We start from the raw sequence: 16,419 nt of genomic DNA, 5'->3' as shown, positions 1-16,419 counted from the left end.
CTTGACGTAGTGCCCAAACCTGTTCTTATTACTGAAAGTACAACTGCAAGGGTTATCAAGTAAACTTCAGGAGTGAACTGACGATTTCTTCTAAGGGAGGATGCTGTATGTTATCTCAGATGTAAAGTCAACGACAAATGTAGAAGTAACTTCAGGCATACCCCAAGAAAGTTGCTTGGGACCCTTGCTGTTCATGTCGAATTTTTACGACCCGACAGACAATATTAACAGTAAACTCAGATTTTTTGCGGATGGTGGTAGTTACATAAAATGAAGTACTGTCTGAAGGAAGCTGGACAAATATTCAACCAGCTCTTGATAAATTTTCAATGTGGGATAAAGATATGCTACTTGCTTTAAATGTCCAGAAATGCAAGATTGTGCACTTCACTAAATGAAAAAATATCATGTCCTATGACAACACTATCAATGACTTGCAACTGAAACCACTCAACTTATACAAACTGGGTATAACATTTTGTAGGGATACGAAACGGAATTATCACATAGGGCAGTGGGTGGCAAACTTTATTCATTAGCAGCACATTGGGAAATTGCCGTCAGTCTACAAAGGAGCTTGCTTACAAAAATACATCCTGAAATATTGCATAATTGTGAGACACCCATGTGAAACAGCACTAACAGAGAATACTGAATGTATACAAATTAAGGGCAGCACATATGGTCACTGTTGACTCGTGGGAGAGCACCGTGGAGATGCTGAGAAACCTGAACTTGCAGATACTTGAAGACTTATACCAACCATCCTGTGAAAGCCTACTTTTAGTATTTGTTAAGTGCAGAGGCATCAAGGGATCACAAATTTAGCATTGGAGGGCAGTGTGGAGGGTAAAAATCGTAGAGGTAGACCAAGAGATGAATACACTAAGCAGATTCAGAAGGATGTAGGCTGCAGTAGGCACTGGGAGATGAAGAAGATTGCACAGGGTAGAGTAGCACGGAGAGCTGCATTAAACCAATCTCAGGACTGAAGACCACAACAACAACATGTGCAGAAATTTCTGGGAAAATTTTTAAAGGTGCTGAGGAAGGGAGAACGAGGCAGCTGGTATCATACTTTTCAGAGTCTTTTAAACAGGAGCATATTTGCCTTCTTTGTGCTCCAATAGGTGTATTTTTCCACTAGGCTACATCTATATTGTGGTAGAGGGTATTCCTTATCATCACAGTCTAATTTTATGATCACAACCTCGACAGGATAGATAACAAAAGGCTGAAGAATATTCATAATTTGTGCTTTGAAACATGGTTCTTGAAGTTTTCTATGTATGTTCTCACAAGATATATAGGACATTTTTCACAATATATATATAGGGAATTTTTCTGTTAGTGTCAGTCAATTAAGACTTTTCAACAATTCTGTTACACTTTCTCACCAGTCAAACATGCCTGTGATCATTTGCTCTACCACTTTGTGTACATGCCTCATGTCACCTGTTATTTTGTCCTGACATGCATCCCATACACTTCAAATTCATGAAATATAAGTATTTTGCATGTCTGCCACTTGCTGTGGCTATGACTGAGCCTACATGGTCAACCAATTTACATCTGTACACATTGTTACTCCCAAACATTTCTGTGACATAACTGATTCCAATCAGGACTCATTTATCCTGCAGTTAAAGGGTACAAACCTTTTACATTTCTTGAAGTCCACAACTTTGCATTTTTCAATGTCAAAATACATGGTCTCTATACCAAGGTGATATTTTATTGAGAAATATTTAGATATTATGCAACTTTTATCAAACAGAATTTCCTCTTACATGACCGTTTCAATTACCAAAAGGCCTGACAGTGCAACTAACACTATGTGCCAAGCCATTAATGTATAACATAAACAGTGAAGGTCCTATCATTCCAGTATCTGTAGATGACTCTCCATCTGGGATACCATGCTGTATCCTGTCTGTCAGGAAAAGTTGTTGATCTGGCAGCCTGGACAGTTTCACTTCCAGTTGTATCAGTTGATACTATACGCTATGTGGCAACACACTGATCTGAATCGTATACAACCTCCACTGCACCAACCAATAAGTTTAAGGAGACAGACACAGAAGGAGACAAAAATTATGAAGGAGGTAAGTGTGTAAAGGACAGAACTAGAAGAGAAAGAGACAGAGATAGAGAGAAATGGAGACTGACAGATGAAAGAGTATTTGGGTTCTACAAATGGTGAAATCACTACCAATACACTTAGTCTACTGCAACATCTACTCAACTACGGCAGCTTCTCTCGCCGATCTGTCCCTTACCTTCCCGTGCGCTGGTGGTGTGATAGGAGTGTCCGAGTCAGCACCGCCTCCCCCAGGAGTCGGAGAGAGCCGTGAGTCTGGCGTCGTAGATGGGGGGAGGCGCTGCTCTTGTACAGAGGCCAGCCTACAACAAAATGTGACAGATCGGGTCTGTTGCATACAGATCACCCAGCTAATCTAACTTTAGTTCCCAATTTTTTTTTTAAATGTCCAATTTTTTCTGTGGTCTATGTGCTACTTAAGTATTGTTGCCTCAGCAAAGGAAGTTTGTTCCCTGAACTGCTGGACGAAAATTTGTCAGCTGGGCACTCAATGAGGCAACAGATGGAGAGCTAGGGGGAGGGTAATCTGCTGCCTGCTTGCTGCCAGAAAGTGTTGGAGTTCTCTCTTGTACATGCACCCAGCTAATGAGGACATATCTCCTTTCTGACTCCTTAATAAACCCAGATATTAGATGGGCAAAGTTAGATCTCTATGGGGATCGCTAGAGATGGATACGAATATTATCTACAGAGTAACACTAATGTTGGAAAGCACAGATGCTTTGTTAACATCTGAAGGGCTAAATATGACAAAATGCCCTCGTTCCTACTTTTCCGCACAATTAGATGTGCCTCCTACTTACATCCTAGCGAGTGTTGTCTTATCTCTGAGTCTCACCCGTTTCACTTGCATTAACCATTGCCAATTATGCAATTAATGAAAACTGCAACAAAATAATGTGAAGGCTGTTCTAGAACCCTCCGTCCTTTGGAACCTTCTCTCCACATTAGGACTCATCTTTGTTGTACTGGATAGCAAAAGATTTCCAGTTATGTGTATCACACTGAATATTGCCACAGAAATTATTCCCAATGATGACTTCTACATATATATGAGTGCAGCAAAGAGGCTGCAGCTATGGAAAGACTTCACACACTTAAATGACTCTTACATTTGTTTAGTTAAAATGAATAATTTTATATACACGGAATTATTAAAGAGTGAGAACAAGCACACAAATTTAGTCTCCCATATACTGCCTTAAAAAGAAGGACATCTACTAAATCTGATGTGCAATGTCTAGAAGAGGAGATGTAAAAAACATACAATAATTTAGGATAACTCATCAATCTACACTGAATTTTGCCTTTGAATTGCTTGTGGTATGAATTGAGAATGTCTTACAGTAACCTTTTCAAAGAACTTACTTGTTGCAGATTATACATATCTCTTTGAAACCACTGGCTCTGATCATGAAAGCAATACTAGAAATATGTATAATTTACACAAATATTTAAAATCACTTACTTTAGTGCAGAAAGATGTCCATTATTCCTTGCCAAGCAGTTTCAATAATTTGACAGCAATTGCAGACATTTACATGTTTGTATAAATTTGGATGTTTTCTATCAATTTATAAAGCAAAATATGTTTTAAAAAATCTACTCACTAAGTGGTGGCAGAAGAACACACATGAAAGTTAATGAAATTTGCAAGCTTTTAGAGCCAATGGCTCCTTCTTCTTGTGAAAGAGTCATAGGAGAGGGAAGAGGGATGAAGGATGAAGGAAAAGAACTGGCAAGGTTTAGAAAATAGGAGAATTACGGACAAGTCACATAGAACTCCAGGTTATGGAAGACTTACCAGACAGGATGAGAAGGAAAGGCTGATTGTTGGGGACTGCATGAAACAAGATTCAAAAACCTGAGAGCTTAAAGGTGAACGACAGAGTGATAAGCAATCATCAATCATCAGTAATCTCTGTCTTCCTTATTACTCAGATAACCTGTCTTCCACCTATATGCTCTCAGCTTTTCAAATATTGTTTGGTGCAGTCCTTCCTTCTCATCCCGTCTGGTAAGTCTTCTCTGATCTGGGGTTCAGGATGACATTTCTGTAATTCCCGCCATTTCCTAAGCCTTGCCGGTCTTTTCTTTCATCCCTCTCCCCTCCCTTACAATCCTTCTGGCAGGAGGAGGATCCCCTGGCTCCAAAAGCTTGTGAATATTTCATGTGTGTTCTCCTGCCGCTGCTTAGTGAGTAGATTTTTTATCCACCTAATTATATTTTCAAAAACTGACAACTCTCATTAAAATATGTTTAAGAGTTTTTTCTGGTTCCACATCCTCCAGCACAGTTTTACTGAGGGTTTTTGGAAGGAATATTAGTGTATCAGTTCTTTCGTAGATTACGAATACATACAAGGTGTGTCCAAAAAGTCATGAAATATATTTTTTGCTGCACCACTATAGGTTGCAGCATGCAGTTGGACCAGTTGGATTAGGTGGGGCTGACCCCTAGCTTTACAGCACACTAAAGGTCAGTCTGCTCCAAGCAACAGTAGCATCAGCATCATTGAATAAGTGCACCTCATGTTCATGAATTTTTGAATTTTGACCACTGACTGAGTGTTCAGTTTTTAGCTGACACTCGGAACAGTCCAAAAAGTTCCATGTTCAATGTTGTTATGGAGGAGTTGCACATGAGAAATTACACCAAGCTGGTGCCAAAAATTCTGTCACACAAACACAAGGTCAATCAAGTGTTGATCGCAAGTGAACTAGTGGGGCATATGGACACTAAAATGGGTTATTTGGACAATGTTATTACTGGTGATGAGACTTCAAGTTTTGCATATGACCAGGAAACAAAGTAGCAAAGTTCAGAATGGCACCCTCAGTATCCCCAAAACCCAAGAAGGTGAGAATGAGCAAATCTTTTTCAACAGCAACGGTGTGGTCCTGATCTAACACTGAATACAATATAGTCTAAATTTCAACAATGCTTTTTTCAGCATGGATGTTGTCAGTGAGTAAGACACCAACATCAGACTTTATAACAGGCAACAGTTCCAAGGACTGAATGCAGAGTGCAAATATGGGGTAGTAAGTTGATAAAAATTACAAAAATTCCAAAATATATTACTTAAACCAAATAAATGCTAACTTTATTATAGGTTTTGACTCCGGGGTTAAAGTTGATATACTGTTTATTTTTTCAAGAGCCTTTTAAGTCCGAATGACAGCAACATTTCTTTGTTTCCAGTGTCATTCATAAGTAATTCAAAAAGAACTTAATGAAACATCCTTATTTACTACTTACCTAACAGGTCTTAATGTTATGTGAGAAAGGCAGTGGGAAAGACATCAGTTACCTTTTGAGCGTGACCAAGGTGCCGGTGAGTTTTTTGCAGCGTCGGAGTGCACTTTCTAATCTTTCTGGTTCTTCCTTAAGGAACCTATGGGCAGGAAATTTCAGTATGATTGTGACTGAAATAGACATGGAAATCGAAACAGTTACAATTAAAACCATAGACATACTCCTCACAGATTTCACACTGCATCCACTAGCTTCCACTTCTGTTAATAGGTTTGGCAAAAACCAAATCTAATGTTAACACACTTCCTTTCATTTCTTTCAGATGCAATCTAAGAACATAGTTTTAATCGAGACTGGTTTCAGCCATACAGTGACTATCTTCAGAATTTACAATGGATTTTAAAATCAAATTAGATAAATTGTCAATATATTTAAAAAATTGTGAACTTTCGGCATTTGGCTTTCTTGATGTCTGTTTCTATTAATACAGAAATTAAGCATTTTCTTTTCATGCCACTGCTTATTTAAATCCACCTCCTTATCAAGATGATCATGGACTTCATCAAGATAATCACTCACACTCCATACATTTGAAACTTAATGCAATTCTGGTTTGTTCATTTCATGATGAACATTTATGAACCATTTGGTTTGTTTACTGTATACATCTTAGAAAATCACATTACAGTTACAACAATTTTGAAGCCAATAAAGATTATAATACCGAAATTATGTGTCTACGAATGAACAGTTACAAGTTTCTTGCAGCTCAAATTACCAATTCATTCCTCACGAACTCTTCCACTAAATAATAGCATCCTGGTATTGGTGTCCCATGTAACTTTCTTTCTGGCTGATCTTGTATCATCTGTACTATTTTGTTCCCTTTTAATTTAATATAAATCTTCATTCCACATATTGAAGCACCTAGATATTGAGGCACCTAGGCATACTGTTTATGAGTCAGTCAATGGGAATCATAAAGTTTTCTTTCTCTCATGTTTATCTGAACAAAATGATTTGCTCCAAAACAAATAATTACTGTGTGGTGCACAAGAAGATTGTATTTTTATAAACATACAAAGAGTAGACATAAAGTTGTAATTATCAGTACGTAAAATAGAGTTATGTAATTAATTTTTTTTTATTTGTAAGTACATGTTGCAGGTTTGCAACCCACTGAAATCTCCATGCCACAGTACCATAGCATGCAGCTGTAAGAGCCAAAATAATATGGCACAGCCCACTGAAAAAGTGGTATATTGTGCAATAATTCATTTTTGACAGCAGTTGAAATGTTGCAGCAGTGTCAGGCCAATTAATATGACTTCCCGAGTTAGTCTCACTTATTGAAGGCAATAACGTCCATGTAGTATTAGGAACAGAAACCTGGCTAAAACCAGAAGAGAACAGTGGGAATATGTTAAATTCAGATTGGAATATATATCCAGGATAGTATAGTCAACAATGGTGGTAGCATATTTATTGCCATAAAGAAGTCAGTAATATCTGGAGAGATTATTACAGATTCTAAATCTGAAATAATGTGCATGAAGATAAGCATCAAAGGTGGGCCAAACATGGCTTTTCACATACTTCAGGAGCTGTAGTGGCAGCACATTTCAGAGGAAACTTGTAAACTATAGCAGATAATTTTTCTGATCAAGCTATTGTTACTGGGGAGTCTTCAGTGTGACCGAACCAGTCATGATTAATAATACATTCTATGACGTGTCTAAAAGAAAAGTGTTTACATGCCATTCATTTTACTCTATAGACAGAATGTTGTTACTATCATAAGTGCCTAGTTTATACAGTTCCTGCAGCACTACTTTCATTGCATCTATGTCCTCCAGGTGTGTATTAGGCTCAATAGTCACTTCTGTAGCAGCAGTATTCTAATCAGAAGATAACAGAAATTTTTAATATCCCCCAGCTATTCACAAAGATTTGTTTTTCTCCCATTGTAGTGTTTATGAGACCAAGTTTCACCATGTTCTCCATACGCAACCATGACACCAGATACAGTAGCTCGAGATACCCCCACAGATTTGCAATTGCTGTCATGCAAACAAGGCCCAAATACAGCATTGGAAATTTCCCCTTGTCAAAGGGCTTTCAAGTCTGACGTAGCAGGAACTCAATGATAACATATGTAATGGCATCTCAGATTATTGGCAAAACTGGTATACAAGAAAAAAAATGAAAAAGGCAATACCAGTGCACTACACATAAGTCAGAAGGAAAGCTCCTGTAACCCACACATTTATAGCCGTGTATTCACATATTTTTTCCCAATCCCCACATTTCTTCTATGCACCAGCACTGGTAAACAAATGAGACATCATGTACTTGTATGCACACATGTTTACATATAAAAAAGTTACCCATAACATATGCCCAGCATTTTCTAATTCTTAAAAATATCTTCAACTGGATCTTAGTAACACTGACATGAATAATTCAACAAAAATGAAACCTCAAAAAACAAAATGACCTATCAATAGGATGTGATGCTATTGCAATCAATCCAAGTGATTCTGTATCTTTTGTTGATAGTAGTTGACATGTGAATTCACTGTAATCAGTGTCAAACAAGTGCAGACTGAGGGACTTGTTCTGGAAGCAGTTGTAATGTCTCCTACTTTTTCACACCTTTATTAAGTTGATAATGTAGTAATCATGAATTTGGCACAGTTAGCCTAATATTCTTCTATAGGCCACTCCAGCAACAGTGTTCTACATTAACAGATGGCAGCACTAGAAAATGGCTGACACACAAACATGTAAGACAGTGTTCTGTGTTTGAATTCCTTACTGCAGAGTGTGAAACATCCACACATTCATGAAAGACTGCAGATGGTGTATGGAGATGACACGGTGGACCATTAAACAGGGGGTTTGTTGCTGTAGAGAAGCTGGAGGGCAAACACAGTTGGCTGATGCAAAATGGATCAGCTGGTGAGCAAGAGCAGTGACTTCACACAGCAACCGATGTGTCGGCAACATCATCCATGATGACTGCTGGTTAACAACAGATGAATTGTATTACCACTTGTCCACTAGTAAAGGCAATGTGATGACCATTATTGAAAAACTAGGCTATTGCAACATCTGTGCGTGCTGGGTACCAAAAATGTTGATCGAGCAGTATACAGAAGCAAGGAAAACAGTTGCATCGAATCTGTTACAGCACTGCAATGTGAACTGTAACTGGAGATGAGTCTTAGGTTCATTTTTATGAACCTGGATCCCAGAGGCAATCAATGGAATGGCATCACAAAACATCATTGACAATAAAAACATTCAAAACATAACATTCCACTACAAAGGTTATGGCTACATTCTTTTGGGATACAGAGAGTGTATTTGTGGTTGATTTTGTGGGGACAGATTTCACAATAAACTCTGTTCAATATGCAAAAATGCTTAAGAAGTTGAAAGCATATCTTCAGGGAGTCTATCCATCAAAAGTAATGGCAGCTGTTGTTCTTTTGCACGACAATGCACAATCACACACCAGTCACTCCACAAATGGCGAAACTGCATAAACTGCTACATCCACCATGCAGCCTTGACGTCATACTACTGGTCTTCCATATGTTTGGCCCACTCAAAAAAGCTCATCACTTTGAAGATGCAAAGACCCTGCAAAATTCAGTGTGCCAATGGCTGAGGAAGCAGGACCATGATTTTTATCGCACAGGTATAATGCCTTTGTTTCAATGTGGGGGGGGGGGGGGGGGGGAAAGAGAGAGAGAAGTGAATTACTTTGTAAGAAAGTATTCGTAACTAACTTAGAAAAAAAAAAAAATCACATAAATTTTGCTGAAGTTTAAAGCTTGAGAAAAGGCATGTTGAGTACTGGACAGTGAATAATGTTCACAAGGAGTTCAAAAAAACAACACGTTATTTCAAATAAGTAAAATGCATTAGGGAGCATTGAATGTTCTCAAAATTTAATAGTTATTAGTGAATATCACTTGCTGATATGATGACACTAAAGAAAAGAGTGTCACAGTAAGAATAGCATCCTTAGTGCTGATTCACCCTAAAAATAAATGTTCTACACACATTCCAAGTGAGTTCAGGACACTGAACTTAGTCACTACCTTGTCACCAAGTATTCATGGTCAGGGCAATATCAAAAGGAACAGAACGCCGTTCTAATGCAAGAATACAGTACTTGTTTTGACAGGCAGGAGTTTGAAACTGGGTCAATACCTATGTGGTCCCAAATGCTTTTTGGTCAGAGGTAATGCCTTGCAGCACAAAGCCTGATTTACACACAAACCTACAATCAGGAATAAAGCGGCACAGCACAGGTGAGTCTCCATGTGTGGGATGAGCATCTCTGATATGAAGTGTATCGCCACTTGGCATGTCTCTCACAGTGCATGCGTGGAGCTGAAATTGGATGTTGTCACCGCGAAGGAAAGATCCGAACTGAGGATGAGGTTAGGGCTACAGTAGCTTAGCTAGGTCTGGTGCTACTCTCTAGGTCCTAGCAGTCAGTGATCATATCAGATGGATGTTTAGCCGCACAGCAGAATTGAGACCTTTAGATGGAAATAGGTGCGTGAAGACAGAAACTCACTCTGTTGGCAGATGACTGTAGTGAGCTAAGCATGTAGCAGTCATTGATCATATCAGATGGGTGTTCAGTTGCACAGCAGAATTGAGACCTTTAGGTGGAAACAGGTGCATGAAGACAGAAACTCACTGTGTTAGCAGATGACTGTAGTGAGCTAAGTATGTACAGAACTGGGCCAAACTGCTCAGACTGATGTGATGTGAATGGCCATCACAATTACTGGCAATGTTTGATGCTAGCAGACATCTTTGTCTGCGAATTTTTTCTTTCACAGTACTAGTTTCTTTGCCACTGCTAGTCTGCTTTTTATACAACCTTGCTTCACTCATCCCATATTAATTTGCTTCCAAGGTAAGAGAATTTATTAACTTTGTCTACTTTGTGGCCCCCAAATTTGATGGTAAGTTTCTCACAGGTGTCATTTCTGATATTTCTCATTGCTTTTGCCTTTCTTCAGTTTACTCTCAATCCATATTCTGTGCTCAGCAGACTGTTTATCCATCCAATATGCCATGTATATTTCCTCACATCGACTGAGGATAACAATGTCATCAGTGAATCTTATCGTTGGTATTATTTCACTGTGAAGTGTTACCCCAGTCCCAAATCTTTCTTTTATTATCATCATCACTGCTTCTTTGCTGTACAGATTGAAAAACAGGGAAGAAAGAATGCATTCCTGTCTTACACACTTTTAACCCTAGCATTTTGTTCTTAGCCTTCCATGATTAGTGTTCTTTCTTGATTATTGTACATTACCGTATATTACCTGTCTTTCCCTGTGTCTTACAATTTTTTTTCTGAGAATTTTGAACATTTTATACCGTTTTAAATCAATACATCCTATGAAGATATTTCAGTTTCCCTTAAGTCTTCTTGCAATGCCAGAACTGCCTCGCTGGTGTCTTTAGGTTTCCTAAAGCCAAACTTATAGTCAGCTAAGAGTCTCAACTTTCTTTTCAATTCTTCTGTGTTAGAAGTGTAGTAAAAATATTCCTTATCCTTTCTTGTTTGGCACAGGCATGATTCTCCAGTCTCTAACCTAAACAAATGACCTAAGGAATCAGAAAAAGACAGCAGTCATAGAGCAATTTTGGAAACAAATGTTTATCTGGGGGTTTTGATAAGGCGCATTAAATAAATGGTACTAAAAAATGTTGGAAACGTGTTTCAAGTTCAAGAATGACTGTACCCTGAAATGAATTCTTTTTCTTTTCTGGAAGAAAAATGAAGTCTTAAAGCCAGATTGTGGGCATATTTAACTAAACACTGCTTCTACAGCTCAGAGGAACTTCTCAGGAGGCAACCCATATGAATATTTAGGGATTTCTTAAAAACTGTTTAACACTTCACAGTAATTCTATAAATTTTCCAGGAATAAACTGAGTAGAGCCTATGAATTTCAGATACATACTGACTGACATTATGCACTGAAATATAAATCTAAAATGTTTCATGTTATTTAACATGATCCATCATATCATTTCCCGATTTGCGTATCCTATGTCTCAGTGTACCTTGAATGAAAAATGAAGAATGAGGATCAATAAAATGTGATAAAACAGTCCTCTCACTGAAGTCAATTTAGGTGAGTTTGATAACAATAAAAGTTTTAAAAAAGAATTTAAGTGCAATTCCTGTATTAATTTTTTTCCAACAGCACAAAAATCATATGTTATTGTTACTAAAAACCAGATCATATTCATATAAGGATACTCACTTTTCTTCCCTAACAACTTTCTCCATCTCAGATGACAAAAGGCTCTTCATTCCCTCCTGTAGACTTGGGAAACGCACTTTGAGGTCTGCAACAGTCTTACTGGAAATATATATTAAAAAAAATCATTATTAACTTCATACTGGTGTCCTTTCTTCCCCTGTAGAAAGGAGAAATAAATAACTCGGTAATGTGACATATTGTTGGTTGGATATTGGTCCAATATTTTAATAAATGATTACAGTTACAGGTACAAAACTGTAAACTGACAAGGAAACATCATGCTGGTTACAGACCTTTAGGTGAAATTGGAAAGGCCAAGTTGCACAGACCCAGGTCAGCAAATACATGGAATCCTAAATTGGATACATACACAGAGTACCCACATCATTTTTAAGCAAATTTTCAAAATTATGCATAAAACTTCAGGACGAACAAGTAAAAACCAGGAAACAGAATTATTGTTCATATAGGTATAATAATAATTTATTTTCATGTGACTTAGTGTACCAGTGATGGAAGATTAACAGCAGTACTGCATTTACAATTTAGTTGTAAATATAAACATACATTTCACACATTTTACATTGAAGCCTATGGCACTGACTCATCATGTAACTGTCCTACAAGTACACTTTTATTACGTAGCAAGTCTATACGAGGGAGGCTAACAGGTGTAAATTTTATCATTGCATGTTACCTATTGCACATTGTTGTGTGGATCATGACATGCTGACAAATTACATAACTTTGTGTGATGTTGTTTGACAATGCACAAAGGGACAACATTTGCTGATCAGCTATTAAATAAATAAATAACAAACAGAAAAATGACTTCCTTCAAGAACAGTGCGTATACTAGGCAGCCCTACTATCAATATGTAATTGGTTAGTTGGGTGTTAAGGGGCTGAAAAGCAACGTCATCAGTCCTCTGTCAAGAGGTAGTTCATCTGGAGTTAGCGATGTCCACCAGAAATGTGACTGAATGATGGATGTATGTAGATGTGGTAATATTGAAGCACTGAAGGCAATATAGATGACAGAGCTGAGAAATGATTTATGGAGAAGATTGGGCTGGTAAATAGATCAGAGCAGATGAGAGTCCTCCCAGGCCTTGTCTATGGCAAGAAAATCCCCACCTGCATGTAACCCCCCCCCCCCACACACACACACACCCCAACCCAATTAAGGACAGAGACGGTTACAGAATAAAGAATGCCTTCTAGTCAGGAGATCTGTAACAGTAAAACTGAGAAGGCTAAAAACATAAAGTCATCTGCCGGACTGACAATAATGAAAGAAAGTCAGAGAAATAACCAAGATAGTAGGCAGCTGGGGCCATGGTGCTCTGAAAGCAATGGGGGCTGTTCCTCTCATGGGAATCCAACCCCAAATCCATTATAAGCAAAGCATTAAAAAGGGAAGCAGCACCTACTATTTAACACAGTGCTCCCTCTAAAATGGAAAATAGCGTGTGGCAGAAAAAGGAGTAGACCACATCTAAAAGCAATTAAAACAGTGTAAAAAAGGGATTTCAGGAACATCTGGCAAAGCAAGTAGGGTTGAGAGTCCACCCAAAGCCAGTATGCGGTGGAACCCCAACCACTCCACACCCGCTTTGAAGATAGCTTAAAGCATTGTATATGGGAATAAAAACCACTTTCATGGAAAAAATGGAGAATATGTCCAACTGTCCGTGAGTCCTCAATCAATGTTAAGAGGCAAGGAATCCAGAAAACCATGCTTAGCTTGGAGAGCCAGAAAGAGAGACCATTCCATCAGGATGTAAGCTACTGTCTGCAGGGCACTGCAGCCATAACGTAGGGCTGGTTCATTACATAAGGAAACACTATGGGTTAATCTGGTATGACAAATGCAGAGGCGATACATGGCAGTGGATTCCTTCCGGGACAGATTATCTCTAAACGAAAGTTGTCCATTTTATACAAGTATATCTAGGTCACCCTTTAGTTTCCTAAGGTAACATGAAATGATTTGCAAAATCTTGAGCGATATTTGTCTGCATGTTTGGTTTTGATTAAGTAATTAGTAAGCTGATTGTGAACTATGTATTCCAGTGTTCTGTGAGTGTTGGATAACCATTGCTACATGCAAGAGACTAACCTTGATTTGCTGAGAATAAGAGCCATATTCTCAACATCAGACATGTTGACCCGTGTCTTCCGGTTGATCACATTACCCCTCAGTTCTTCAACTGTGCTCTCCAGCTCCCTAAAATAAATGTAAACTTAAAACAATATTATTTCAACTAAACTGCAATACTAACATTCATTTAGTGGTGAACCTGACATACCCATAGCAGAACGATTTTTTGGGGAAAAAAAGCTTGCTACTCATTTGTTTTTTCTTTGGTTCCACATCAGTAAAATTTTCTCTAAAAATAGACATGCTAGGAAGTTTCAAAAAATATAGACTGTGTTATAACTAACAAAGGCACATTTTTGCTTTGGAAATTTCTGATGTCAGTGTAACATTTTGTCTCTATACCTGCCTGGTGTTCCCAATGATAGGATTAATATGTTTTCTCTCCTTTCGTAGTTCTACACGATTACTACTGTTTTCCAAGTTTCAATGATCTTGTGTATTGACAGCAATGTGAGATAATTGCCATAATTTTTCTCTTCGTGAATTTGCAAAGTAAGTCATTTTTGTTGATATAAAAGGAGGAACACTTCCTAGAAAAACTAATGTTTTCATTAATGATATGAATATAATAGAGGGAAACATTCCACGTGGGAAAAATATATCTAAAAACAAAGATGATGTTACTTACCAAACGAAAGCGTTGGCATGTTTATAGACACACAAACAAACACAAACACAAAATTCAAGCTTTCGCAACCAACGGTTGCTTCATCAGGAAAGAGGGAAGGAGAGGGAAAGACGAAAGGATGTGGGTTTTAAGGGAGAGGGTAAGGAGTCATTCCAATCCCAGGAGCGGAAAGACTTACCTTATGGAGAAAAAAGGACAGGTATACACTCGCGCGCGCGCACACACACACACACACATCCATCCATCCATCCGCACATATACAGACACAAGCAGACGTTTCAATGTCTGCTTGATTTGGAAACATATTAAATGCTAAAAGATGTTGCGTGGAATCTGCTGAAAAGGATGTGTGGCGAACAGTTAATCAAAGTATTCTTCAGATACAGTGTTACTGCATGAGGTAGACCAAAAGCATTTTGATCTTATATCTAATTCCAACCATCAGACCGCCAGTTTCAACTATGCTCAGGTATCCACAAGGAATGGCAACTCACGTAAGGTCTTTCTCAAGACGCAGCATCTCCTGCTTGTAGAGGTCCTCCTCCCTACTAAGACGCAGCTTCTCAGCATCACCACCTGCTGCCCAAACTTCTTCCCCACCTGACAACAGCATTGCTCTGCCAAAAAAAGGAGATAATTTTATTGCTCTGGCACAGGAAACAAGAGGATATGTTATGCATACAATAACAACACTTGCCACAGAAACCACTGTAACAAAGAAAGAGGAGAGCAATTTCAATATAAATCACACTTTTCAATTAACTGAAGCTTTCAATAGCACTTCATAAACACAAACACAAACTGTCACTTTTCAATGTAACCTAGCCCTCGGACTATGCTACAAATCAGTGTCTCGTATCTTAAGATTTTGTATTCACATTTGTTGGTTTTGCCAACTTACAATCAAATTGTCAATTTTCAACTTAACTACATCTTGACTTATGCTGCAGATCAGTCTGTCGCCACAACTTAGATCCCAAAACAGTATAGACACAAAAAAATATAGTCACTTTTATTTTCACACACATCACACACCACATCATCATTCAGACACAGGGCAAAGCCTCCATTCAGTATCAGTAGCTTCAGCTGAGCCACATTTTCAGAAAAATACAAACAACAGAAGGATTCAGACGCACTTTAATTTTGCTTTTTAATACTATAAACACTTTAATTTTGCTTTTTAATATTAAACCAATCAGTCTAACCACAGTCCACAACAATGAATGTTATCTGTGGCAATTAAAAGTTGTCCTGGAAGTAATTAATTTTAGGAGTGCAATGTGAATCAGCTCTTGGTCCACTGTTTTCTTGTATGTGTTCACAATAGGAAATCACAAGTAATTTTAGTATCCCTGGGCAGATAACACCTTCACCATGTGCAGGAAGAATTCCCTTCCCTTCCGTACATTCCCTTCAGAAGTTTGGGAACATCTTTCCACAGGATGTGAAAAATGAAGTTGTGCACTCACTCATTCTTCCATGATTGTGATGTAAACCAACACAGTACACATAGTGTAACCTCTAAACAGTTAAAAGTAACCACAAATGTTTGTGTGAATTACACTGCAACATTATCATCTGATTAAAATTACTGGAGCAAGAGCTCAATGCCATTCTCAAACTGTTCGTTGTCATCAGACTGCCACAGCAATTGGTCAGATTAATTTCAATTCCTTTCCCGACTTTTTTCCTTCAGTTATTGGAATCCTGAATCATGGGTCATCCCCTGTTATTTCATTTTTCATTGGTCATGATAACCACACCAAAAAGAACACCCACATAACAACGGTAATGGAATATGCATATTTCACACACAGCACAAAATGCAATTTGACATCACATATGCAATTATTATCATCATAGAGATAATCCTATGTTAAGTAAGCTATATTAGATAAGCTTCGTAAGACATTGCAGGAGGTTGAACTTTTTGAAGGTAGCAAATCATTA

At 38.1% G+C, this 16,419-nt stretch overlaps 1 protein-coding gene across 1 annotated transcript in view; it reads right to left on the bottom strand.

Moving 5' to 3' along the window:
- LOC126213013 (coiled-coil domain-containing protein AGAP005037-like) overlaps positions 1-16,419 on the bottom strand; it is a 257,242-nt gene that overhangs the window by 77,692 nt on the left and 163,131 nt on the right. Inside the window, exons 11-15 of the mRNA XM_049940574.1 lie at positions 14,961-15,083; positions 13,797-13,904; positions 11,675-11,773; positions 5,416-5,499; positions 2,280-2,403 (exon numbers count right to left, since the gene is read on the bottom strand). Of these exons, the coding sequence (XP_049796531.1) occupies positions 2,280-2,403; positions 5,416-5,499; positions 11,675-11,773; positions 13,797-13,904; positions 14,961-15,083 (538 nt within the window). The remainder of the gene's footprint in view (positions 1-2,279; positions 2,404-5,415; positions 5,500-11,674; positions 11,774-13,796; positions 13,905-14,960; positions 15,084-16,419) is intronic.

The sequence above is a fragment of the Schistocerca nitens genome, chromosome 11 (genome assembly GCF_023898315.1).
Source record: "Schistocerca nitens isolate TAMUIC-IGC-003100 chromosome 11, iqSchNite1.1, whole genome shotgun sequence".
NCBI classification, from domain to species: Eukaryota; Metazoa; Arthropoda; class Insecta; order Orthoptera; family Acrididae; genus Schistocerca; species Schistocerca nitens.
Note: the sequence above shows the minus strand (reverse complement) of the source record. Positions and strands in the feature narration are given on the sequence as shown.